At 42.6% G+C, this 24816-nt stretch overlaps 1 protein-coding gene across 2 annotated transcripts in view; it reads right to left on the bottom strand.

Annotated features, from left to right (window-relative positions):
- LOC111158713 (CNKSR family member 3) overlaps positions 1 to 24816 on the bottom strand; it is an 86429-nt gene that overhangs the window by 8063 nt on the left and 53550 nt on the right. For both annotated transcript variants that reach the window (XM_022520931.1, XM_022520932.1), the window contains 7 exons: positions 18447 to 18649; positions 17903 to 17990; positions 13096 to 13137; positions 10256 to 10375; positions 8008 to 8067; positions 3639 to 3707; positions 3212 to 3358 (listed from right to left, as the gene is read on the bottom strand). In XM_022520931.1, the coding sequence (XP_022376639.1) occupies positions 3212 to 3358; positions 3639 to 3707; positions 8008 to 8067; positions 10256 to 10375; positions 13096 to 13137; positions 17903 to 17990; positions 18447 to 18649 (729 nt within the window). The remainder of the gene's footprint in view (positions 1 to 3211; positions 3359 to 3638; positions 3708 to 8007; positions 8068 to 10255; positions 10376 to 13095; positions 13138 to 17902; positions 17991 to 18446; positions 18650 to 24816) is intronic.

The following is a 24816-nucleotide window of genomic DNA, read 5'->3' as shown; positions in this document are numbered from 1 at the left end:
AGAATAGCACCCACAGAAGGTGAATTAAGTGACATGATACACGTCATAGGCTTAGCACACTGCGTGTCACATGGTAAGTGCACAACCTTATGCGCTTTTTGTCACATATCCGTACAAGTTAATTTTAGAATTTTAAAATCCTTACAGCTTAATTTTAATTATGTTATTAGGCTCAAAAGGACCCATTTTTTAAAATCTTATGTGAGACCTTCAAATCTTATTTCTTCTAAAGACTAACAATGACGACACACTTTCTGGCGGGTAAAGGAAGGCTGACGAAATCCCAGAGCCGAGGCATAAAGACCTTTGGTGACAGCCAGTGGGTGGTGACGGCCACACAAGAACTGTGTCTGGCCCCTGGTACCTCAAACCCTATCCAGCTGGGATGGTGACCAAAGACCCCACAGTAGCCCCCAAGTGAGACCATGAGCTATATTTAAGGATTGGAAGGACTGGAATGTACTCACGGTGACAGCCCTGTTTTAGGGGGAGACCCCCAGACTCAAGAGAAATAGGGGCTTAGTCTTTAGTCTCCTGTGACATGATCGCTACAATCTGGTGGCCACCAACACAGTCAACTCTACTCAATATAGAACTGATTAACAGCATCTGAAAAAATGCTGAAAACAGCATCGAGCCCCCCCACGAGTGTTAACAGAAGTACAGTACAGCACTGGCACAGAGTGGGCGCTCTCCAAAGACTCCAGCATTGATGATGCCGGCCGTAAGAAGAACTTTCATTTACCAGGATGATGGCCTAAAACCAACAAGGACACCTTCTCAGGAACAGCCAACATTAATGATGGTGACAAGAATGAAAGAAACGCCCTCCCACAAGAGGTGGGTGCCCAGGCATGAAGCCTGGAGAATGACACACAGCAATGTCAGGGAGTGTCAGTGTTCCAGAATTTATATTTTGCAACTATCCTGGACCCGTCATGAGAACACTTGGTAGCTAAGCTGTGAAAACGGCCTCTCAGCTGTGATGCTGGTTCTCCCCCTGGGTCAGAAGCAAAACTAGGTATCTCTTCCCTCACCATCAACTGGTCCCCAAAACTGCACAGTAAATGGGACTTGGCAGGAAGGTGGACAAAGCCAGAGAGGAGGGAAGAATGCCCTTCTGAAGTGAATTTCCAGACATCAAGGGACTAACTCTAGCCTGTACCTAAAAACAGCTTCCACTTAGACTTGAACACAGACACTTGAACCATCCCCCCCTTATTTCCAACTCAGTGATTCTCAGAAGACGCACCATCTCTGCCTTCCTGACTCTAATTTCTGTCACTGGTATCACCAGCCAGGTTCAATGTCACACTGCACACCTGCCTTGCTTGCCTTCCTCATCCCTTAGCCCAAAGCCTTTTAAGATTTTTATTTATTTATTTTATTTTATTTTATTTTATTTTAATTTTATTTTTTTGAGAGGGAGAGAAAGAGAGTGCACAGACGTGTGAGAGAAAGAACACAAGCAGGGGGAGAAGCAGAAGGAGAGAGAGAGATGCCAGCTCCCAACTGAGCAGGGAGCCCAATGTGGGGGCTCGATCCCAAGACCCTGGGATCATGACCTGAGCCGAAGGCAGATGTTTAACCAACTGAGCCACTCAGTTGCCCCAGCTTTCTCTCACAGTAAATACCAATAATTAGGGGTGAGGTTTAGAAAGATTAAATACCTTATCAGAGATCCCGTAGTTAGTAAGTGGCAGAGCTGGGATTCGAACTGGAGAAGTTGAACTCTAAGCCCCCTGTCTAACCACTAGGCTGTGCTGCTTTGTGAGTTTTTTTCATGCTTCTTCCAAATGACCTCTTCGCATGAGTCTTTCACTGGCATTGCCCCATCACAGTCGGGGTGTGATTGATATTGTTATTATTTAAGAGATGATTATTTATAAGAATTGACTTATAAATCATTTATTTATCAGTTATTATTTAGGAAGTGATTTTAATTATGTGTCCTTCCTTACTCCATATCCTATTTTTTTTTTTAAAGATTTTATTTATTTATTTGACAGACAGAGATCACAAGTAGGCAGAGAGGCAGAGAGAGAGAGGAGGAGGAAGCTGGCTCCCCGCCGAGCAGAGAGCCCGATGCGGGACTCGATCCTAGGACCCTGACACCATGACCTGAGCCAAAGGCAGAGGCCCAACCCACTGAGCCACTCAGGTGCCCCTGTTATTCATTTTAAACCCCGCATTGAGGTACACGTGTAGGTGTATTTCCAACACTGTATGTATCACAGAGGGTCCAAACGGAGAGCCTGAGGCCACTACCACTCCTTCCATTTGAAGACGAACCGTAAAATGGCAGACGGTTCCACATAAACTACAATCTCAGTCTTAAAAAAGGGCATTAAAAAAGCGTCATTGCTTTTTATTTATGATTTAAGAAATAAACACTAAGGACCAATGATATCAGGAGGGGTCTGGTCCCTGAGCATATGCCACCCAGCTGTGGGGAAAAGGGAGTACACTGTTCATACAGAATTCTACAACAGTATCCGACACGATGCCGTAAGTCGGTCTGCTGCTGCTGATCACTCGGGTCTGCCAGCTCTGAACTAAACATGGCCAATTCCCACCGTCCCTAGCCCTGCCTTGGCAGGGATCCACCCCAGGTGGTCTCTCCAGGGTTAGTGCTCAAACCGTGTACTGTCGGATGTGTTTGAAAGGAGAGGGAAGGACCAGAACGAACTTTCTGCGGTGATGATGACAACCACTAGCCACACGAGGCTACCAGACCTCTGAAGTGTGGCTAATGAGGCCAAGGAACTGGACCTTTCATTTTATTTAATCATTTAAACAGTCACATGTGGCGAGTGCAAAATCTAGAACCTGTGTTCTCACTGAAGTAGGACTAGAGAATGATTCCGTATATGCGAACTCCTGAAACCAATCACCTTCAAATGGTAACTGTTCTTTCTGGAGACAAATCTGATCCTCAACACGGTTCATGCGCAGAGGGCAGAAAAAGGTTTACAAGGGCGCCTGGGTGGCTCAGTGGGTTAAGCCTCTGCCTTCGGCTCTGGTCATGATCTCAGGGTCCTGGGATTGAGCCCCACATCGGGTTCTCTGCTCGGCGGGGAGCCTGCTTCCCTTCCTCTCTCTCTGCCTGCCTCTCTGCCTGCTTGTGATCTCTGTCTGTCAAATAAATAAATAAAATCTTAAAAAAAAAAAAAGAAAAGAAAGAAAAAGGTTTACAACCAATAACGGATACCTGCACGAGGGGCGGTCTCCACCGGAGGTTTTTCAGGGGAGCGGGGGTAAAGTTGAAAGAACCCGTGGGGCGCTTCTTTAGCAGTAATACGACTCCTGTAGGATTCTCTCTCAATTTTCTCACCAGATTTTTGAGCTGCCATCCCACCTTCAAAGAAAGAAAATGAGAAGGGACTCACTTGTGAGTTATGAAAAATCCAATCTATGAATTTATTTCAAGGAAATCAGTTGTGGGCAACTAAGCAGACACTAGTGTGTCCATCTGAGCACTACTTAAAACTATGGAAAATTGGACGAAAGTCACAAATTTCAAAAGTTCAAGCAAAATGGATTTAAAATTAAAAATTAAAAAAATTAAAAGTTTTGGATTTAGTTAAAAGCGCTAGAGGGGAATAGGATAAGTCTTAAGTCTCAATGAACAAACTCACCACAGTCTGCTGATTAACCTGAATGACTTCATCACCAGCGTGAATCTTCTGAGATCTGTCTGCAGGAGACTATTAGGAACAAACACAGAGACCTGTCTTATTTTTTTAAATCTTCTATTTGTTTCTGCTTCTATTTCTTCCTCCTCCTTTCTTCTGCAGACAATGAGGAGTAGAAATACAATTTTCTCCAGAACTATTACATGGAGCACTTATGAGACAATCCCAAGACAATATGGTCTGTAGAGCCTGGCATGGGGGTGGGCACTCATGTTCCCCACCTGATGAATGGCTGGCTGGTCCAGACCATCTGTCCGTTCCAACAGCCGGGTCCACCTAACCCACCAGGAAGAGTGGGACATGCAGCCGGGTCCATCTAACCCATCAGGAAAAGTGGGACATCCTGCGACACAGTGAACTAATAAAAAAGGCTTTCTTTGGTTCATCTACCGTAGATTCCTATCAAAATTAGTCCTGTAAAAGCTGACCAACTGCTTAACACGTAAAAACCATTGTTATGGTGATGTTCACATCTCCTTTTAAGCAATTATTAACACGAACTCTTGTCTACTCAACCTTGTTTTACGCATCATCACAATGCTATTATAGCACAGAAAGATGGTGACATTGGAAAATGTACTTCTTTAAAGAAAATGAATTTAATTTAATGTACTTCTTTAGAGAAAACAAATTTAAATTTTTGTCATTTTCAGGTTGAATCCAAAAATGAATGTGTTTTCAGTATCTGAAGTCCAGATTTTGATTCTGCCCAATAATACTTTGCTACAAATCTGCACATATATATATATATATATATATATATATAAATATATATATATAGCTTTCTCTCCACTTATGTGTGCATATAAATATCTACATATAATCTATTTCTCAAATATTTGTCCACAATATTCTGTTCAATTAATGAAACTAGCACTCTCTGTGTTTAAGGTGTCTCCTATGAGCAAAAGCAAAGAAAAGGATAAAACCTTCATTTCAAATTACAATTTAATGTTCTCGAGGCCAGAGTATTTTATTTGGTAACTTATGTAACCGACTGAATCTTCAGACATATTTATAATTATTTTTCTAAAAAAAAAGCAGCACCTCTGAACACGGTCAAGAGGACGGGAACCAAACACAAGACATCCTTGGCTCAATCTTCTTGCTCAACTGTTGGGACAGGCTCAACAAGAAATGAGCAAACAGCATTAAACTATACAAACTGTCCCTTCAATGTATCTAGAGCCAACACAAGGCACAGGGAACTGAGAGTTATTTTTCCTGCCACCATAACAACCAGCAGTGTCTTCCCTGAGAGACCTGCACCGTGGGTACCTCAGGGAGATAGTCTACCTCAATCTCTTTCTCTTGAGGCACTGAAAGAAAAAAAACAAAATGTGTCTAGGCTCCCTTTTGCCCCTGCATGGCAGATGCTTAACCCAGAGTTAGAGACCAATTTCCGTAAGTCCAGTCAGAATCAGTCCAGCCCAGATAATCTTCCCGGCTTGGGGTTCACTTAAGGTAAAGCTTCACTTTAAAAAGATGGTCCTGAGGCTAGGATGTTCTTGTTTATGGATGTGCAATCTTAAAAACCAATCCCAAATGTCCTGAATTGACTTTTCTTCCTAGGGATCCTCATGCATTCATTTCTCAAATGTCCTACCAGGTGATGAAGAGAGGTGTTTGGCAGAACACTGGTAAAGAGAGAGCTTGATACCAAAATTCTCCCTGGGGCAGTGACTCTTGCCTATTCTCACCATGAGCCAGGCTACTGAAAAATGATGCTTGTTGTGGTTTTCTGCAAAAGGGTGATGACCCAGAGAAGAATGCATCCATTCTTCAGAGGCTAATCGAATTCCCACATCATCTCAGAGGTGGGGAACAGAAGTATGGATAAGATCCTGTCAAGATGTTGGACAACTTCAAAAAAGAAGTCATTGAGAATCACTAGACACTGTTAGGCTGACCTTGGAATGATCCTGACTTCTCGGGTAACCTCCCCCCAAAATGGACTGGAGGCCCAAGATGACCTGCTATCATTGCTGCAGCCCGGAGTCCAAGATAAACATGGGGAATGCAATGGGTGATTTCCATCCACTACCAACCACCACACTAGGCTTCCTTTAAAACATTCTAATACTGGGAGCGCCTGGGTGGCTCGGTAGGTTGAGCATCGGACTCTTGATTTGGGCTTAGGTCATGATCTGGGGACCTGCATGCGCTTCCGAGCTCAGCGGGGAGTCCGCTTGAGATGCTATGTCTCTCTTTCCCTCTCCCTCTGCCCCTCCCCCTGCTTGTACTCTCTCATTCATACATACATACATACATAACTAACCAGCATTCTGATCTGAAAGTCACAACAACCGTTAAGTGCTAGCTGGAAGGCTGTCCCAGAGCTGGCAGCTGGCATTTTCTACTGCCATTTAAGTGTAAAACATGCAGCATTTAGGGTCAAATACCCAGATGAAGCCCTTGAGAAGTAGGCTCTTACCTACGGTCCCCACCCCCATCTGTACGATTTAGCAAGTGTCTCACACATTCCAGGTACTCTGTGAACACAAGCTCAATGAATGAAAAGAATGAGTGACATTCTCAAATGGATTGCCAGAAGGAATAAGACAAGTTTTCCCTTTTTTGATCTTTCACAAGATGGAAACCACCTGTGTCTCTAGGGTGACTTCTGTATAATCCTGCATGGGATCAACTACATCCACGTCAACCCTGAACCTCTCATCCAGTCTTACTGAGTCTTGCAGGAATTCCAGGAGACGTACCCTTGCATTTGACATTTCACTTCATTCAAAAGCAGCTTGTTTCGTCTCTCATTCAACTCTCATCCCTAAAGCCAAAGGATGGGGGGCTGGTTTGAAGAGGAGAAATCTGTGTGCCTTCTGGCAGTAACAGGATAGCGAACTACACATCTATCCAAGATGAAAACTGCTTTAAGGAGACCAGGGAGAGTCTGCAACCACACAGGTCTGGTGGTTAATTAAACAAGGCAATCACTAAATCGCTGAACGCAAACTTCCACTCTTTAAAAACTGAAATGACCTTCACCGTCCCCCTGAATCCTTCCGTCTCCCAAACAATGTACCGAGTGGTACACAAGTATGTTCTCATTTTGGTTGACCTGAAATATACTAAGCCTCTGACAAGAATGAGGGATGAACCAAGTAATGAATTACGCATTTCCTCTTCTGCACCATCCCTGACCTAAAAGCAGAACTTCCCGTGCTGTTACTGCTTATCAGGTGAGATGCCAAAAAAAAATTCCTATCGCTTCTCAGTGTGTTCTCACAGAAGCTCGACAAAGAAGGCTTAGACACCACCATCTTCCACTCATTCCTCTGCCAGAACCACACACCATATTTAAAATTCACTGACTGCCTTCAGCAACGTCACTTCTTTCTTGCTACGAATATCAAGCTTGTGTCACAAACCCTCATCAAAGATCATGCCGTTTTATTTTATCAAAAGACGCTGCAATTCGAGTTTAAAATTCAACACGTATTTCCAACAGATCAGAGGAGTTACCAAATTTCTTCTATTTTTAGAAATTATTTCCTCTTGTCTTAGTTGATTAAACAGCAGATTAGTTCCACAGACACATGCTTCTTTCATACGGATCCAGGAAGCTATTCTAACATTTCTACCCTCATATCAATGTCATCAAAAACTAGCCATATTGTAGGTTACAAAAAGAAAGCATTCAATTAGCTCTCCTTTTTACAAATTCAAAATGTTAGAGGGGCTCAAGAAAACCTTTCACGGAGCAGCATTTCCAAAAGGAAGTGAACAGTGTACAAAGACTCTCACAGGAAAAGCAGCCCTGCTTTTTCTATTCAAAAGATTGGGGGTGGGGGGGGCGGAGGGGGTACTAAATTTCAGTATCACGCCAAATATTACAAAACACAACTCTGTAAAAAGTATCTACACTGTGTAAAAGTCCCAAAATAGCTGCTCTGGTGATCCATCTAAATTCCATTAAACAACAACAAAAAACTGCATTTTACACATATGGCTACTAATTTCAGTTCTTATAAGAGTGGTTTTCAACCACAAAGAGATCATTGTTTTTAGACTTATGGGTTAACACTTCCAGGGTGCAAAAGGGATAATTAACAAGGGTGGGGGGTAAAAACTGGGCAAGGTATGTGAACAACAGCAATAAAAGACAATTTAAATAATAAATTCCCAACAGCTGGGGATAAGCAGTATGCTAGCAACAGAAATAAACAAAACAGCACCCACGCTCTCACCGCAGATAATAAAATAGGATGAACACGTTGGAACGAAAAGTATAGGGACCATGCGTCACATTTGTTTAAATACACGATAGCTTTTACATTTAACGGATGTGTGCACTTACGTTCTCTGTGGTTCCAGTAATCACGTGCAATCCATCATAGGTTGATTTGATGTACATGCCCTAGAGGGAGTCACAAACATATTAACTCATTACTCCAACATTCAGAAACATAGCCGCCAGGAAGACTTCATCTTATAAAACATTAAAGGCAATCGCTTCGGGACAATGCTCATTTCTAAGCTGCCTGAAACACTGGGAAACCAGAGCCAAGGAGCAGTGAAGGGAGCTCACAAAGGGAAACACTCATGAAAGAAATCAGGAGCCGGATCTCTCTGGTATTATAATTTGTGTACTGGGCACAGAGAATTTTCCCATAACTCTGGGGACTCGGAAGGCACCTTCTCAGACCCACGGAATGAATGAGGCATTTCAAACAAGAACTGTTCTCTCCTGACCATCTCGTGGGTGACACGATATATTCAGATAAATGGGGGATCAGCAGTCACCACAGGTGACTTGCTTAAGCCACCAGCAACCCAGACTAGGATACATGAGCCAAGATTATTAAACAACACGGCACAGGGAGTAAATCAGAAACAGGCACCGCTCCGTTTTAAGGGAAGGGTAAAGCCGAATGTGCTCCCGCTGACAGGCCTGGTGAGCAAACTCACAGGCAAATGCCGTACCATGGAGGAAACATTTCCACTGTTTGATGTACCATACATAAAAAAATTTTATTAAATGTTTATAAGATTGGGGGAAAGAACAAAAAAGTCGACTGGGCAAAGAGTAGTATCGAATTTGCAATAACATATCAAATCTGCAATAACGTGTATCTTCCTCAGAAATCATTTTGACCCTGAACTTGTCCTGCTCAGCAACCTACACCACTCTGTAGTAAGAATCTCATCAAATGCTAACACCTTCAAGGGTCTCCCCATTCCTCTCTTTTCCTGTTTCTTTCACTCACAGAGAAATCCCCTTCTCCTGACCTATGCAACTCCTCCTTCCAAAGCATTTGCTTATATAACTTCCCATCTGAAAACAGCAAGTCTACTTCTGCCCATTTGGGGTATTTCTCTGCTTCAAGCCAGAACTATAAACTCACCTCCAGGAAGTCTTCCCTGATTAATCTACTATAATCCATCAGGTGAACCCAAGAAGTCTCAACATGCATATTGCTACGTACTAAGACTGAACTTGTCGATACTCAGTTGATTTTTGTTTTCCTGAGAGCGGAGTCTGCCTTGGTGTCTCCCCACAGCTGCCTACACACCAGGCCTTCCTCCCCGCCACCTTCCTCCTCCCTGCCGCTTTCCTCCTCATCAGTGCCAGCATCAGAACCTGCACAGACACCAATGACTACATGTGAACCATGCGTCCAGCAGCTGGTACCCAGCACTCCTCATCTAATTTAATACTTTCAACAACTCTGTGAGGCAGTAATTATTAGTGTTCACTTCTGTCAGATGAGGAAACCGAGCTCTCTCAAACTCACAGCCCTGAAAAGCTCATCAGGGAGCCTTGTAGCTTCCCCACTGGAAGATGTAGGTACCGAGGCACAGATCCAGGGAAGGAATCTGCCCGTGTGTACGCCCAGGGCCTGTTCATATAGGGTTCGTACGGCGCTTATGAAACATTTCTGAACTTGTTTTTAAGAAATCATTTTGTTTCACTGGCTCTTCTCACATTCATCCTAAGTGCTAATACAGACTTTCAGAGCAGATGTTGTTTTGTACCCAGAAACCATCTTTTCTTTGTGTAAATGTTTTATATCTCCCTGCATGGCCAAGTCCTAAAAATAAAATTGTTAAGACAATTCCTTCAAGATATGAGAATATAGTTTAAAAACTGTATTTATTTTTATACACCGAAGACATAAAACATACCAATAGTTCAAGATGGCAAATTCCTAACTGCATAATGGAAGACAATTGAATTTAATTCTATTCAGAATCATAGTAAAAGCAATAAGGAGTCAGGAAAAAAAAAAAAACTTTAATAAATGATAATATGTTATTATGTGAAAAGGAAACAAGTATTTCCAGCACCTCGGTGGCTTAGTGGGTTAAGCCCCTGCCTTCAGTTCAGGTCATGATTCTGGGGTCTTGGGATCGAGTCCCCAATCAGGCTCTGCAGGGGGTCCGCTCCTCCCTCTGCCCCTCCCCTCACTCATTCTCTCAATCTCTCTCTCTCTCTCCCAAATAAATCAATCTTCAAAATAATTAAAAGAAGAAAAGAAAAGAAAAAGAGAAGAGAAGAGACAAGAAGAAAGGAAAAAGAAAGCAAGTATTGCTAGAATTCTTACCAGGCCTTCCCCAGGTTTAACGTTTGGCAAGTGAACCTCCTCCAGACATGCACACTGGCTCATAACAGGATCCGTTGTAGATCGTATTGTTTTGTCACAGATGCCATTTAAAACCTTGACCTCAAGTTGGGAGAGGCAAATAGGGAAGGTTCAATCATTAACCAAGTTTATCTCAATCTCAATTTTAAAGAAATGCACTTCCCCTACAATCCTGAGCTCCTACCAGCAATCATTTTAATAATGCTACTCCAGGAAGCCAAGGCACGTGAACTTTGCATTTGCAATCTGTAGAAATGGTGCCACTACTTGGAGTTTGTTTAAAGCGTACAGCTCTTCCAAGAATTACGGCCACTAAAAAGCAGAGACCGCACAGAAACCCCCATTTGGTGGTGGAGGAGAATCACCTCTTCCCAGCCATCTGCATGATGTCTTAGCGATCACTCACATTCTGTGCCTATCAAATACTCACAAGGCGAGAAGAATTTTTTTTTTTTGTCTGCAGCTGCTTTTTTTTAAATAGATTTTCTTTTTAAAGCAATTTTATTAGGTTTACAGAAAAACTGAGCACAAAGTACAGCATTTCCCTGTACTGCCTTCCCCACCCCAACACAATTTCCATTAATAGCTATAACATGGCTAATAAGAACAAGATACAAAAACATTCTGCATTAGTATGGTACATCTGTTACAACCGATGACCCAAAACTGGTAGCTTTTTATCAAAAGAGTGTCCACAGTCTCCATTAGGGTGCACTCTTTGGGGTGTATAGTTCCATGGGTTTTGACAAACACATAATGTCATGTATCTACCACTATATACCATACAGACTAATTTCACTACTTAAACCCCCCCTGTTCCACCTCTCTCACCCTCCCCACAATGAACCCTTGGCAATCACTGACCTGCTTATTATCTCTGTGGTTTGGCCTCTTCCAGAATGTCAAATAATAAGAATCATACGATATGCAGCCTTTTCAGCTTGGCTGCTTTCCCTTGGTCATGTGCATTTAAGGTTCTGCCATATCTTCATGGCTTTATAGATCATTTCTTTTTATGAGTAACTGGAATATACTGAGTATTCTAAATGACATTCTACTGTCTACATGTGCAGTTTATATAGTCACCTACTGGAGGACATCTTGGCTGCTTCCAAGTTTTGGCAATTGTGAATAAACCTGCTATAACATTCTGTGTAGGTTTTCTGTAATTAGGTAAATACGCAGGGGTCAAACTGCTAGATCAGAGGGTAAGAATAGGCTTGGTTTTGCAAGAAACTCCTGCAATATCTTCCAAAGGGGCTGTACCATTCTGCATTCCCAGCAGCAATCAACTACTTCTCTAATCCTTGCCAACATTTGGTGTTGTCGTGTTTTGGGTTTTAGTCATTCTAATAGGTGTGTAGTGGTGTCTCACTACTGTTTTAATTTGCAATTCCCTAATGAAACTGGATGCTGAACACTGTTCCCTATATTCATTTGTCAAACGCCTATCTTCTTTGGAGACATCTGTTCAGATCCTTTGCCCACTTTTTAACTGGGTTTATTTTCTTATTATTGCGTTTCAACAGTTCTCTGTATATTTTGGATACAAGTTCTTTATCTGATATGTGTTTCAAGAATACTTGTTCCCTGTCTTTGGCTTGTCTTTTTATCCTCTTAACACTGCATTTCACGGAGCAAAGTGTTCCATCTCAAGGAGATCTACCTTGCCAATTTTTCTTTCATGGATTCTATCTTTGGTGTTTTATCTAAACATTCATCAGCAAACATAAGGTTAACCTAGATTTTCTCCTGTTATAATCTAGGCAATAAACAGATTCATGCTTGGGGCACCTAGGTGGCTCAGTAGGTTAAAGCCTCTGCCTTTGGCTCAGGTCATGATCCCAGGTCCTGGGATCAAGCCCCGCATCGGGCTCTCTGCTCAGCGGGGAGCCTGCTTCCCCCCTCTCTCTGTTTGCCTCTCTGCCTACTTATGTTCTCTGTCTGTCAAATAAATAAATTTTTAAAAATCTAAAAAAAAAAAATAGACTTGTGCTTTATATTTAGGATGTATGATCTTTTTAGTAATGGCTCACATTCTCCGACCCCAAACATTGACAAGGTAAAATTTTTGAGCCATGAAGATCCTTGGTAAGTGGTCTCCAGGTAAAAATAACCATGGTTACATGTGGTGGTTTCCTCCAGTCACTTTCATCTAACCTTTCAAAATTAAGCCACCAAAGAAATCAGGAAATTCCAAAGAGAATTTTTTTTTTTTTCCCAAGGGGGAGAATCCAAGAAGTGACACTTCTTACATTCCCCCAATTTGTTTAGCCTCCCTATTTATGGAAAATATATTTATAGCTGTTTCATTGCTAAATTCCTCAACATCAGTGGGAGGAAGGCCTTATCAAAAGAGCACAGGCCAGCTTATGTCAAAGGGAGGAAGCAATGATGACTAAGTCACAAAATTTCTTTAAACAATCACAGCACATCCCCCCCTCCATCATAAGGTTTTTGCCAAGGATTTTTTTTTTTAATCAAAATGTTCCTAAAGTGAAATCTGCAGATCAGTGTACCCTTGATTACCAGCCTAGCTAGTAATTTAAGTATAACTGTACCTACTGAAGTGTTAGGAAGAGAGAGAGACCTCCATCTACCCAAGCACAGGAATTTTCACAGTAGTCATTTTCTTGTTATTAAATAACTTTCATTCTTCCCTTTCGACCTTAAGTCCCCAAAACCCAGTATTTCAAAGTATTTCCTGAAGGAATTAGCCACAGAGTTCTTGCTCGAATTGATGTGAGTCCCACTGGTTTGGGGAAAGGAATTTTACAGTAATTTTTAAAAGGTATACTTACTACAGTTAAAACTTTATCCTCCATTTCTGCTACAAGGCAATCCTAATGAAGGAAAGAAGAATAAAACCGTAAGAGCTAAAAATTTCCAAGACTGTTGGCTTAGCTCTATAGGTACTTCCTGGAGCCCAAGATGTGGCTGGCACGCCCTCACCCTGCAACCCAAGGAGTCCTGCACTGAATTCAGAGGGCACAGAGCGGGGCATCCAACCCCTCCCAAGGCTCTGCTCTCTCCTGACCAAAGAAGCTTATCATCCAAGGAATGCGTTTGACCAATTACTTAATCAGAAAACCTATGAAAAATAACTGAACTGAAATCCACCGACCATCTAGACTGGGCAGAGAGCAGTAAGCCAGAAGTCAAGTCCAAGAAACCTGAACAATGGCTCCTGAACATGACCCCACGCTCAGCCAGCCCTTGGCCAACAAGCCAGGAATCTTTTAGCTCTGGGCCTGCCTATAAGAATAGCTTTCAAATAAGGGCTTGAGTAAACGTAGCCACAGAAGTTTATTTTAAGCAACACCGAGATTAAATCAGATATCTCAGTTCTTAATAAATTAAAAAGGTTCAACAAAACATTCATTAACACACTGCCAAAAAAGTGGTCTTGAGGTATGCTATTGATGACATTAAATAAAGGGCTGGAATGCAAAGCATTATTTACTCAGCTTGAGAACAAAAGACTCAGAACTGTACAAACCCGGTTGGCTGATTACAGGAGTCACCACTGTCCTAAAAGCGGTCAGAGTGAAGCCGCTGACGTCAGACTCTCACAGTTAACCTTCTAGAACTGGTCTACAGCAGAGGTTTCCCACCCACGGAGCACAGTACACAGAAAAAAAGGGGACTAGATTCTTTACAGTTCTTTTGCACCATTAAGTCTAGTCTAATCCCAAACTAGGACATCCTAATTCTTTCATGGACATGAAAGATATTAATCAACGCTGTTGGAATTGTCAAAGATTTTTACTTCAATCGAAAGTCATTTGAGTTCATTTCTCTACTATCACGGGGTTGGGGGGGGCTGGGTTAGAAATGTATGATACTCTACCCTATACGATTCTGTAATCAGATTTTTGGTGTCTTCCTAAAATTATTCTCTACTAGGGCACCTGGGTGGCTCGGTGGGTTGGGCCTCTGCCTTCGGCTCAGGTCATGATCTCAGGGTCCTGGGATTGAGTCCCGCATTGTGCTCTCTGCTCAGCAGGGAGCCTGCTTCCCCTCTCTCTCTGCCTGCCTTTCTGCCTACTTGTGATCTCTCTCTGTCAAATAAACAAATAAAATCTTAAAAAAAAATTCTCTACTAGATTAAAAAATGTGGGAAACAATACTACTACATTGCTCCCAAAATTTACAGATTCTCAGGAAAAGAGCAGCCAAGTAAGGACATGCTTTAAAAAAGAAGTTTAGAAATGTATTTTTACATGCGTGAATCTGATATAAACTCAAACTACAGAAGCAATTTTTGTAAGACAGAATAATCATAGTTCAAAAATGTGCTGTTCCTCCTCCCTCTTGTGCACAGAACTAAACCCATCAACTACCACCACGGTTCAACCCCTATTAAAACCACTGGAAAGAAAGAATTATTAAATAAACACCAATTTTAGCAAACAATACTTATGTTGTCTTGTGCTAGAAATAAAACTAATCATACGTGTTTATGATTTTTTACTACAAATCCCAAAATGACGTGAGCCCTGCCACCCTCCTGAGATAATCACCCACAGACAGAGGGCTCCTCTTGATACACCAGAGCCCACAACTCAAGGCAGCTATGGGCTCTCGTGGTTCCTGACACTTAATTCCCTGACAGATCCAAGAAGCCACCAAGAAAATGGGCTCCCTGCAGTATTGGAACCAAGGTGTGAGAGGGACTCTCCTGCCTCCCAAAACTGTTCCAGTCAGCACGAAAGAGCTCCCTTTTTACCTTCCGCCACATGAACATGGGTTCCCACACCTGTTCCTCCTGGGAGGAAGCAGCTGCAGGCATGACTTCATGTTGTTTGGCATAAAGGCAATGGAATGGGAAAAAGAAGTTCTGGAACCAAGTAACCCCTCAGGAGCCAGGCAGTGGAGCTGATCTCTGTCATATCCCTTGGGTCACCCAGATCAGCAGACTTAGGCCAGCCTGCCGGGCAGACACCCCGCCAGGGCTACCATCAGTGCCCCTTCCTTCATGGCTCTTCCTCATTCTACCTTCTTATCAACGGAGGAGGCTTCAGCAACCTGTCACCCTCTCCGTGCTGTGTCTCTTCCTCTGTAAAGCAGGCATGATAAACCCTAACTCAGAGATCTGCTGAGAAGTGAATGTGGTAACAGGTGTCAAAGATGCCACATGTACCTGAGACACAACCAGCACCCAATAAATGCTCTCGTGGCTTCTTTCTCCTCTGCTTCCATGGCCATCTCACTTCCTGTTCAGTCCTTCTGGGCTTTCTATTGCTCATTCCCCCCATTTTTTTCCACAGTGGAACTCTGGTGCCTGCCATTGTCATTTCATCTCTCACCCCTGTGACTACGGTTTTCATGTCATTGCCACTTCACAAGGACAGACTGAAGATACAGCCCTTCCCACCCGAGTTTCCCTCGTAGGATGGTAGAGCCTGAAAACTGGACAGGAACTCTATCTGTAGACTTGGTGTGGGATGGCAGCTGAGGCACACTTACAAGAAGGGTGCAGTCTCCTCACAGGGGAAAAAGCAGCAACTCTTTACCCTTCAGATCAGGAGACAAACACATTATCCTTAAACGGAAGGATGCAGACAACGTGACAAGAAAGAGAAGGGCGGATGACAACACAGGAAAGAAAAGGAGCAGAAGGATAAGCAAACAGCTCTCCTCACAGACAGAGACAAAAGGAGTAAGACCCAAAGAGAACATGTTCCTTGTCTCTGGAAGAAGGACACAACTTTCATTCCTTAAATTTCCCAGAGAAAAGGAATAAATGGAAAAGACAGGTTTCTTCAGGAAAAGTCAAGAGACCTTCTGCCAAGAAGTTCTGGAGAAAACTGTACTTCTCCTCACTGGAAGAAAGTGTGAAGTCTCCTGGCTCATTCAGTCTTGTTGCTGCTGTCACATGGCATATAGAAAAAGGCATTCAGCTCATTCATCAAGTTTGTTATTTCTAATTTGTGTGCACACAAACATTCCACTTGCCAAGGCACCTGTGTTCTCTAATTGCTAAAGAAAACATATGTTCACAAGAGCTAAACATCTTTCTCAATCTAAGTTCATAAAATGATACTTCCATGTATATTCATATTTTGCCAGTTTCAGACCATCCTTAAAAATTGTTCAAATTTAAATCAACAAACAAACAAAAAAACAACAACAGAAAAAAAAGAGCAACATACTTGTCGACTTTCTCTCCTTAAATCATCAACTTTGTTTCCAGAAAACCAGTATAAGGCATGATTTTTTTATATTTCCTACTATATGCTATTATTTCTTGTGGATACTGTGCTTTACATATATTATCTCATTTAATCTTTATACCAATCTTTTGAGGTAGATATTATTATTTTAAAATAAAATATTTTACATTATTTCTCTATATCTAATTTTACACAAATACATACTTGTGGTCAAGTAATAGTCTTTGTAAATGAAAGAAGTGCTTCTTTTCCATCCCGGGGAAGAGAGGGTTTGGCTCTTTTGCTCCATCCCCAATTCTCTCCCTGCCAAAGAAAACCCAACTTTTCTTTTCTTCCAAATTGCCTACTGCACTTACTCCTTTGTATACAGGTTTTTGGATGTGTGTGTATTACACATACATATATACCTACATTTTTATATTTTGGGGGAGGTCACCATTTGCCATTATATTACACTTTTTTTTCCTTTTTTTCTTATTCAACAATAACTGCTAGAAATCCTGCCAAATCATCTGGTAAGGTAAATATTAGTATTCCCATTTTACAGACAAAAAAATTGAGGTTCCTAAGTTTTAAGTGACTCATCCAAGGTCCCAGGGTTAATTAGTGGTAGAGGTAGGATTTGAACCCATGGTTATCTCTGAAGCACCCGCTCAATGAGCACCAAAGGGAAAACCAAAACCATACCTCTTGTGTCCCCTAAGTTTGGGTTGAATTTCTCCCGATAAGTGACAAAGTCTCATCAGCTGATTTGTCAAAAGTATTATCTCATTTAAAAATCACTACTTCTCATGTGCCAGGTAGTGTGAGGTCCGCAGAAGGGGCAAGCATGACGAGTCTGTAGGGAACCTTCTCCTGAGGTGAACAGCTCAGGATCCTAGTTCCCATGGTGACATTTTTTTTCTACCATCAGTTCATAACAGTCAATACCTCTGTGACCATCAGGAAAGCACCCCAAGATGACATAGGAAGCCCTTTTCCTCCAGACAGGCACAGAGTCACACCAGTCCATTTACTCAAGCATCACCTTCTCAAGGAAGGTCACCCCTGCCCCATACCTAAACCTGAATTCCTCTTCAATCCTTCCCGTGCTCCTTCCCTCCTTAGCATTCCTTAACTTAAGGCCATGCAGTTCCTCCAGAGCTTCTATTAAAAAAAATTAAGTGCTCAGACAGTTTAGAGAAAGTACAGGCCTACTAGCTCCATTATTTTAAAACGAAAGAAGGCAATCTTTGATGTAAAGGCCACTGGTTATTTTCCAGAAACCATCTGTACAATGCATCTCATTAAAAGCCTTTCATCTCTCCCCAGTTGCAAGAAATGGGGATAAAATGGCAAGGGACAGAAAAGCAAAAAGCACGTGATCCCTGTGAGGAATTGGGACAGGGCAGAGGAAGGAAACAATGTTAGAAAGCAACAGTGATGTACTGACCTTCTGGACGGTAGTGGTAAGGTCCAGGCAAAGCTGAATGATTTTGTTCTTGGTTACTGAGAAATCCGTGATCCCTGTAAATGGAGCTCTAGAAAGCAACAAATGTTCTTTTAAAAAGGGGGGGTGGGGCACCAGGATCCCGCACCGTACACTGAGAAGCACGGCCACAGCACAGGCTGGTTTCAAAAACTGGTCATGCAACTGCTTCCTCTCAAAAACGGGAATCCAAACAGAAAAGAGACAGAGAAGTACTAGATAAAAACACATCAGAAATGAGCCAAGAGAATTCCTGTCACTTCAGAGGTCAAGCACAGCTTCACATGGTTCCAGCCCTTCCCCAAGGGGAGCTTAATTTATTCCTACTATTCACCCTTTCAGGAGCTTCCACAGGGACCCAAAAACCCCCCACTGAGCCAGATCTCCTGCAGTGATACAGTGAAAGGGACAGGCAAAGGGACCCCAGTTCACTTCCCCGACAATGGACAGGCCTGTGTGCAGCTCGGGCCCTCCCCTGATTGGACAGTCGAGGCCATGCATCACTCACCTGTCCAGCCAAGCCAACAAGGCCTTAGCAGCACCTATTAGCTCCACCACAGAAGTCAGGAACTCATTGGGGGGCTTGTGGGAAGTGTTTCCATCATAAGCTGGACTTTTCCGCCGGCTACTTATGTAATTTTGTAAGTTGTGAGAAGATGCTTGCAGTTTCAGAACTAAGTTCTTCATATTGTCAGTTTCCAGGCCATAATTCTGTGGAAAAGAAAATCAAAGAGAAAAATTCAAAACAATCAACAACATCCAAACTCTCATAATTACCTCAAAAGCCCGCTGAGCAACTTGAATAACTCCTACGACAGCCACAAAACCCTACATGATTTACCCACAGAGCTGATCTTTCCCACTCCTCCAGCCTTTTCTGTCCTTCCTCCAGTGCACTCTAGTCCCAGTGACTTTGTTCTTGCTAGTTCCTCTTTTCAAATGCTCCTGCCACAAATATTTGCATGAACAGCTCTTTTTTATACTTACCTACTAGCCCAAAGGTTCCCTCCTCTTTGAGGGTTCCTTGACTATGTAGAACAGTTTCTTAGCCTGAGGCTTACTGACATTTAAAGCCCACTGTCTGGTTTTGGTTGGGTGAGGAGGAAAGGGAGGATTCCTATACACTGCAAGATGTTTAGCAGCACCCCCAGCCAATTGCACCCTCTCCCTAGTTTTGATGACCAAAGATGTCTCCAGATATTGCCAAATGCCCCTTCAGGTAACTCTTTAGCTCATTACCAAGTGTCACCTCTCTGAACCACCCTGTTTGGCACCATCTTTCTCCACAGAGATGCAAAGTCTGAGAGAGCCAAGTTCCGTGTCTGGCAAACCACCATACTAGCAGCACAGAAGACAACAGAGTAGCCCCTGAATGGATGCATTTCTACCAGGTGAGACTCATCTGCCCAGAAACAGCATCACTGACCAAATGTCAACTCCCCTGAAATATAATTTCCACCTCTTGAGTTTCTCACCTGTGTTCTTTCTGGATAATGTTCAACTGACTCAGGTGCTTTGAAAAAATGAGTTTTGTGTGATAGATAGAGAACAAATCCCAGAGGACAACACCTACATCTCAGATGACTTTGGCGGGAGGTGGGATGAATTTCTGTATTCAACCACATGTACATATCCCAAGTTGGTGTTTCTTTATTTTAATCAAAAAATGAAGATATTTCTGGGGTCTATTATACTGTTGCAACAGCATCCCAAAGTCAGAATGTGGTGCCATTTAAATTCTGGGAGTAACAGAATGACCAATAAAATGGAACATTTACTCTCTGCCATTTCGAGACTGGGCTAAGTCCTCAACAAGTGTTATCTCAGGGAAAGAGCACATGAAGATGGGAATGATAGGGTATCTATTTTCTAGGTGAGGAAACTAAAGCACAGAGCCATTAAATAAATTCTCCAAAGTCACACAGCTCATCTGTGGAGAGGTGGGCTTGCAAGGAAGGCCATCGGCACCAAGGGCACAATGCTTCGATCGCCATGCTGCACAGCCCCCATCCATGCTCCCTGCCCAAGAGAGGACAGAAGGAGAAGACAGAAAACAGGACGGATAGTAGATGAGGAAAAGAAGAGTGGCCAGTGGCCTTGGATCTACACAAACTAACAAGCTGCTTACCTCCCCCCGCCCCCCGCAAGTTCTGTCTTGACCTGCTCCATGCCCTGACGTTCAAGAAGTCAATGTTTGCATAGTAATAAAAGTTCCAAGTAATTTCTGGGGACATCGGCTACAGACACTATAGCTGGGTTTTCACTGCAGTGAAATGTTCGTGAAGCTTAAATGTATGTTGTTGCCTATAATAAAATAAAAAGTGCTTTTTAAAAAAGATTTTATTTATTTATTTGATAGAGATCACAAGTAGGCAGAGAGGCAGACAGAGAGAGGGGGGAAGGAGGCTCCCTGCCGAGCAGAGAGCCCGATGCGGGGCTTGATCCCAGGACCCTGAGATCATGACCTGAGTGGAAGGCAGAGGCTTTAACCCACTGAGCCACCTAGGCACCCCTAAAAAGTGCTTTTTAAAAATTTTAGGTAGACATTTTGAAAAGAATGGAGTACAACTAAAAAAAAAAAAGAAAAATAACTCCCCAGAACCATTAACCGGAAGCTATCTTTTGCAACTTTAAAATTTTCACAGATTCATAATTTCATAATTTTACAAAGTAAAATTTCATAATACATATGAGTGTTTTGTATTGACAATAATGTTCTATCCAAATCTTATATTCCTTCATTTTTTCCTGTCATTTTCTGCAGACTAAAATATGACTTTGTCCTTCAACAAAGAAGACAAAAATATGAAGATGGAGTTTCAGCGTGCTTTTTAAATCCAGAGAGTCAAAGACTCACAAGTGAATGGATAAAGAGCCACATGACAAGCTTGTTTTGAAGGACTTGTGACTGATTAAAGGAACTGTCCCCTCATTCAGTCAATTACTCAGCCTGCCAACTTCTACCAAGAGTTCTGAACTAAAAGCAGAAAAGTCAGCTTTCTAGACTAAATGTCACCAGAAATGACTTGGAACTCTTATGACTACACACAACATTTACTTCTTGAACTCAAAGAGGATTAAATGCATTTTAGTACAGCAAGAAGTGTTAAACCTCCATCTTCTACAAACCTACCACTTTTAATATAAAATAAAGGGGGAGCATAGTTTCCCGTTAACCGGTTCTTTTCAATTCCACTCAATGTGCTCTGATTCTGGTTTCCCACCCAAAACAAATCACAGGACTGGAAGGAGGGACAGATGCAGCTTTAATGGAGTATAATTTTAACAAGATAGAAAGGAGGAGCAAAGGAAGGATAATTCCTTCCCTTTCCACCCCATTCCATACAAGAAGAGAACAAGACACTGATTATATTCATGCAAGAGAACCTCTAACGCAGAAACTTAGTCAGGAAAGGATGACTGACTTAAGTGCCCCACAATGAAAGACAGAAAATGAATAATTTCCCAGACCAGATTTGATTATCTTCATTAATCTTCTCCCTCAAAGTTGTCCCCTTCAGAAATTATGCTAAGATAAAAGGATAAAGAAGATACAAACCAAGAAAGAAATGAAATACGAGTCTCTGAAAATCTATACACACACAGACCCCCTTGGGCTGGGGATCTTGCTTCATTAGAGCTCAGCCATCCGGGGTTATTTTCTGGTCTGGTTGGGGAAATCACACAGGAGGCAGAAGAGAAGGAAAAAGGCAGATTCTCACTCTTCTGGTGCCTTAAGTACATACACACATTTTAGCTAAGATGAACCTTCTCCTTCTCTTCTACCTTCTTTCTCCATTCCTCCCGATCTAACATGTGTGATTAAGGAGGGCCAGAGACACAGTCTAAACCATCTCACTGACTTGGCACAACTAAGTCACAACCTAAGAGAGATATTCCACATTCTTTTCCTAAAGGCATTGAATACACTCATCAGCAAGATCCCGTTAAATTCAGACTTTTAGCAAAGATTACTTTCCCGGCATGATTTCTCCCCATAAAGAAGGAGAACATCTTTTCATGATTTGCCATAGATGGGTAAAGGATGAAATGAGTACTCTCAGGGATATACGAGTGCACAGAAGTGCCCTGGGCAGGTAAATACATTACAGGTATTTCATTCAATCATACATTTAGGGACATCACTTGACATGTGCTACCGATCCCCACTTTATTCCCTTTCTCAACCTACTTCAACCTTAAACAATACGGGGCGTCTGGGTGGCTCAGTCAGTTAAGCGTCTGACTCAGGTCCTGATCTCATCAGGATTGGGAGATGGGAGTCCTTGCAACCGGTTCTGAGCTGGGCATGGAGTCCTGCTTGTGATTCTTTCTCCCTCCCTCTCTGCCCCTCCCCCCTTGCGCATGCTCTCTCTCTCTCCAATCTAAAATCTTTAAGACATATATAAGGTTTCTAGTTAATTAACTAAAAAATATTTAATTTATATATAATTTACATACACACACACACACACACACACATATGCCTTCCTTAGTAACTAGGGTCTGGTTGATTTGGCAATGAAAATGGGTTACAATTTTACTTTCTTACCCTCAATCACACCCTCCAGACCAGTGCTAGTAAACAGAACTTGCAGTTAGGAAAATGTTCTCTATCTGCACTGTCCAAATATGGTAGACACCGGCCCCCAGTAGCTATGACCTAAAATATAGCTTAGTGTGACCGAGGGAGTGAATTTTAATTCATTTTAACTTATTTTAATTTAGATAGTTGCATGTGGCAAATAGCTGTCCTGCTGAAAGAGCAGCTCTAGTGTCTTCCCCGGACAGGGGGAGAAAACCTGGGCTCCGACTCATTCAGTCCTGAGAAATGGTCTTGGTTCTGCCTCACAATCAAGTCCCCAGTCAATATTTGCAAAAGGCAGTGGTGTTGTCTCCTGGCTCTCTTCTCTACCCATAATTGGCTGTCTCTGGGGCCATCTGCTCACTGGTTTTGGAATCTTTACCCATAGCTATTCCTTAGTTTAGGCTTTTATCCATTCTCTCCGCCCTGTTCTCTCCAGAACTTTCCAGTGGTTTTGTTGTCTCCTCTTTTTTCTACATTCTATTCATTTCCTGTCCATCACGAAATCAACATCCACCAAACTAAGTTTACATTACAGCCTCTTTTATAAGCCTAGGGCCAACTGCAAATATACATCAACTGCCCAAGGGATGGGTTGTTCAAGGCGAAAAATTATCACCGATTTATATATACAAAGGTCTATATAGTGGAAATGCATTAAACAGATAGCATTTAATAACGAACATACGCATTTCAACAGGAACATTCTATAAGGATATTATATTATATCAAGATGAAAAAACATTTCGCTCCAACGCTCTAAAACCCTGTGCAACCCAGAAAAGGCACAGTCATGTGAGAAACCCCCCGTGCCCCTCCTGTCCCATGCATTCACTGGCATTCTACTGCACAAAGCACGTCCAGAATGAGTTTGAGGTCAAACTTTGTCTACAAAGGAAATTAGAAGGAAATTGTAGGAGATAAAATGCAGCTTTAGGTTCTGGCATTTGTCTAGTTTTGTTCCTTTCAGTCCAATATTTTAAGAGGCAAGGAAGGGGTGAGAGCAGAGAGGCAGTTGCTATGTTGATCACCTGGCTTGCTACACACTACGTGCCTCCAATGGACCCTTCTCCTCCTCACCTCTCACACTGCGGACTGCAAAGTCATTTAGCTCAAAGCCCGTCCTCAAAGCTGAAAGAGACAAATCAAATGAGCAGAAAACATGGAAAAGTGATCTTCCCAGAAAGTATAATAAAAGTAAACTCAAACATGTTTCACTGTATTAAAAAAAAAAAAACAACACCATACAGCTTTAATAATAAACAGGACTCTAAGACATCTTCTGGGCAATGCAACATACACATTCGAGCACTGCCACATCCAGAAAGTTTTACTGTACAGATGGGGAAAACAGACACCCCCGTTTCCCTGGAGGTCACAGACTGAGGAGTGTGGAGCAGAGCCAGGACAAGAATGCAGAGAGCCTGCCTCCCAGGCCAACACTCACACCACTTGGCCACAGCGTCTCCCCTGTGGCAGCTCATTTATCAACCACAAATAATTTCCCCATTACTTCTGTAAACAAGAGCAGCGCATCTCAGAGCCGGGGACAAAGCTCTGTCCATTTTAAGAAGAAGAACTTGCACAATGCGGAGAGTGTTATACAATCGACGGAACGCAGAGCGGCCGTGGCACCGTAATCGGGAGCACATTCTTTCCCACCATTCTCAGTGATGTAATTGTATATACCCCTGGCTCAGGTTCGCGGCATTACTTAACCCAGCCTGAATGCCACGGGGTGGGTCCAAATCCTGACAGTTGGGGAAAGTGCATCCTGGACATGGCATGGAGACAGACAGATGCAGATCCCACCGTGTGGCAGCCAGTTAGCAGACACAAGGCCCTCACAGGTGTTTTTAGCCCACGCAGCCATGGATGTCGGGCCAGAGTCAGAGCCTGGCAGGACTGAGCTCACTGATGTTCCACCCGAAGCTCAATCATCTGCAGAGTGTAACTACGCTCACATTGTTTCCCATCTAGCTTCCATTTCATAGGCTGACTGCAGCCCGCCCAAGCGTCAGCTATTTAAATATCACAAAGACCTGTGAAATATAAAAAAGGTTTCGTGGTAACAAAAACAGGCAAGAAAATCAGAACCTATTTCTCATTCCAGTTTAGAAGACGGCACTGTCGTTCAGGACGGTCTCCTTCTTCGCACTCTCCACAGAAGATAAGAAAATGAGACTAACACAGACTTTTTTCTGTAAAAGGCAAGCTGCTTCTTCAAGGGCAAGACAGTCAACACACTGGACTCTGGGGGACCCCCAGGTCCCTGGTACAACTACACCGCTCT

This window comes from Enhydra lutris, unplaced genomic scaffold (genome assembly GCF_002288905.1).
Source record: "Enhydra lutris kenyoni isolate GAN:26980312 unplaced genomic scaffold, ASM228890v2 scaffoldscaffold62, whole genome shotgun sequence".
NCBI lineage: Eukaryota > Metazoa > Chordata > Mammalia > Carnivora > Mustelidae > Enhydra > Enhydra lutris.
Note: the sequence above shows the minus strand (reverse complement) of the source record. Positions and strands in the feature narration are given on the sequence as shown.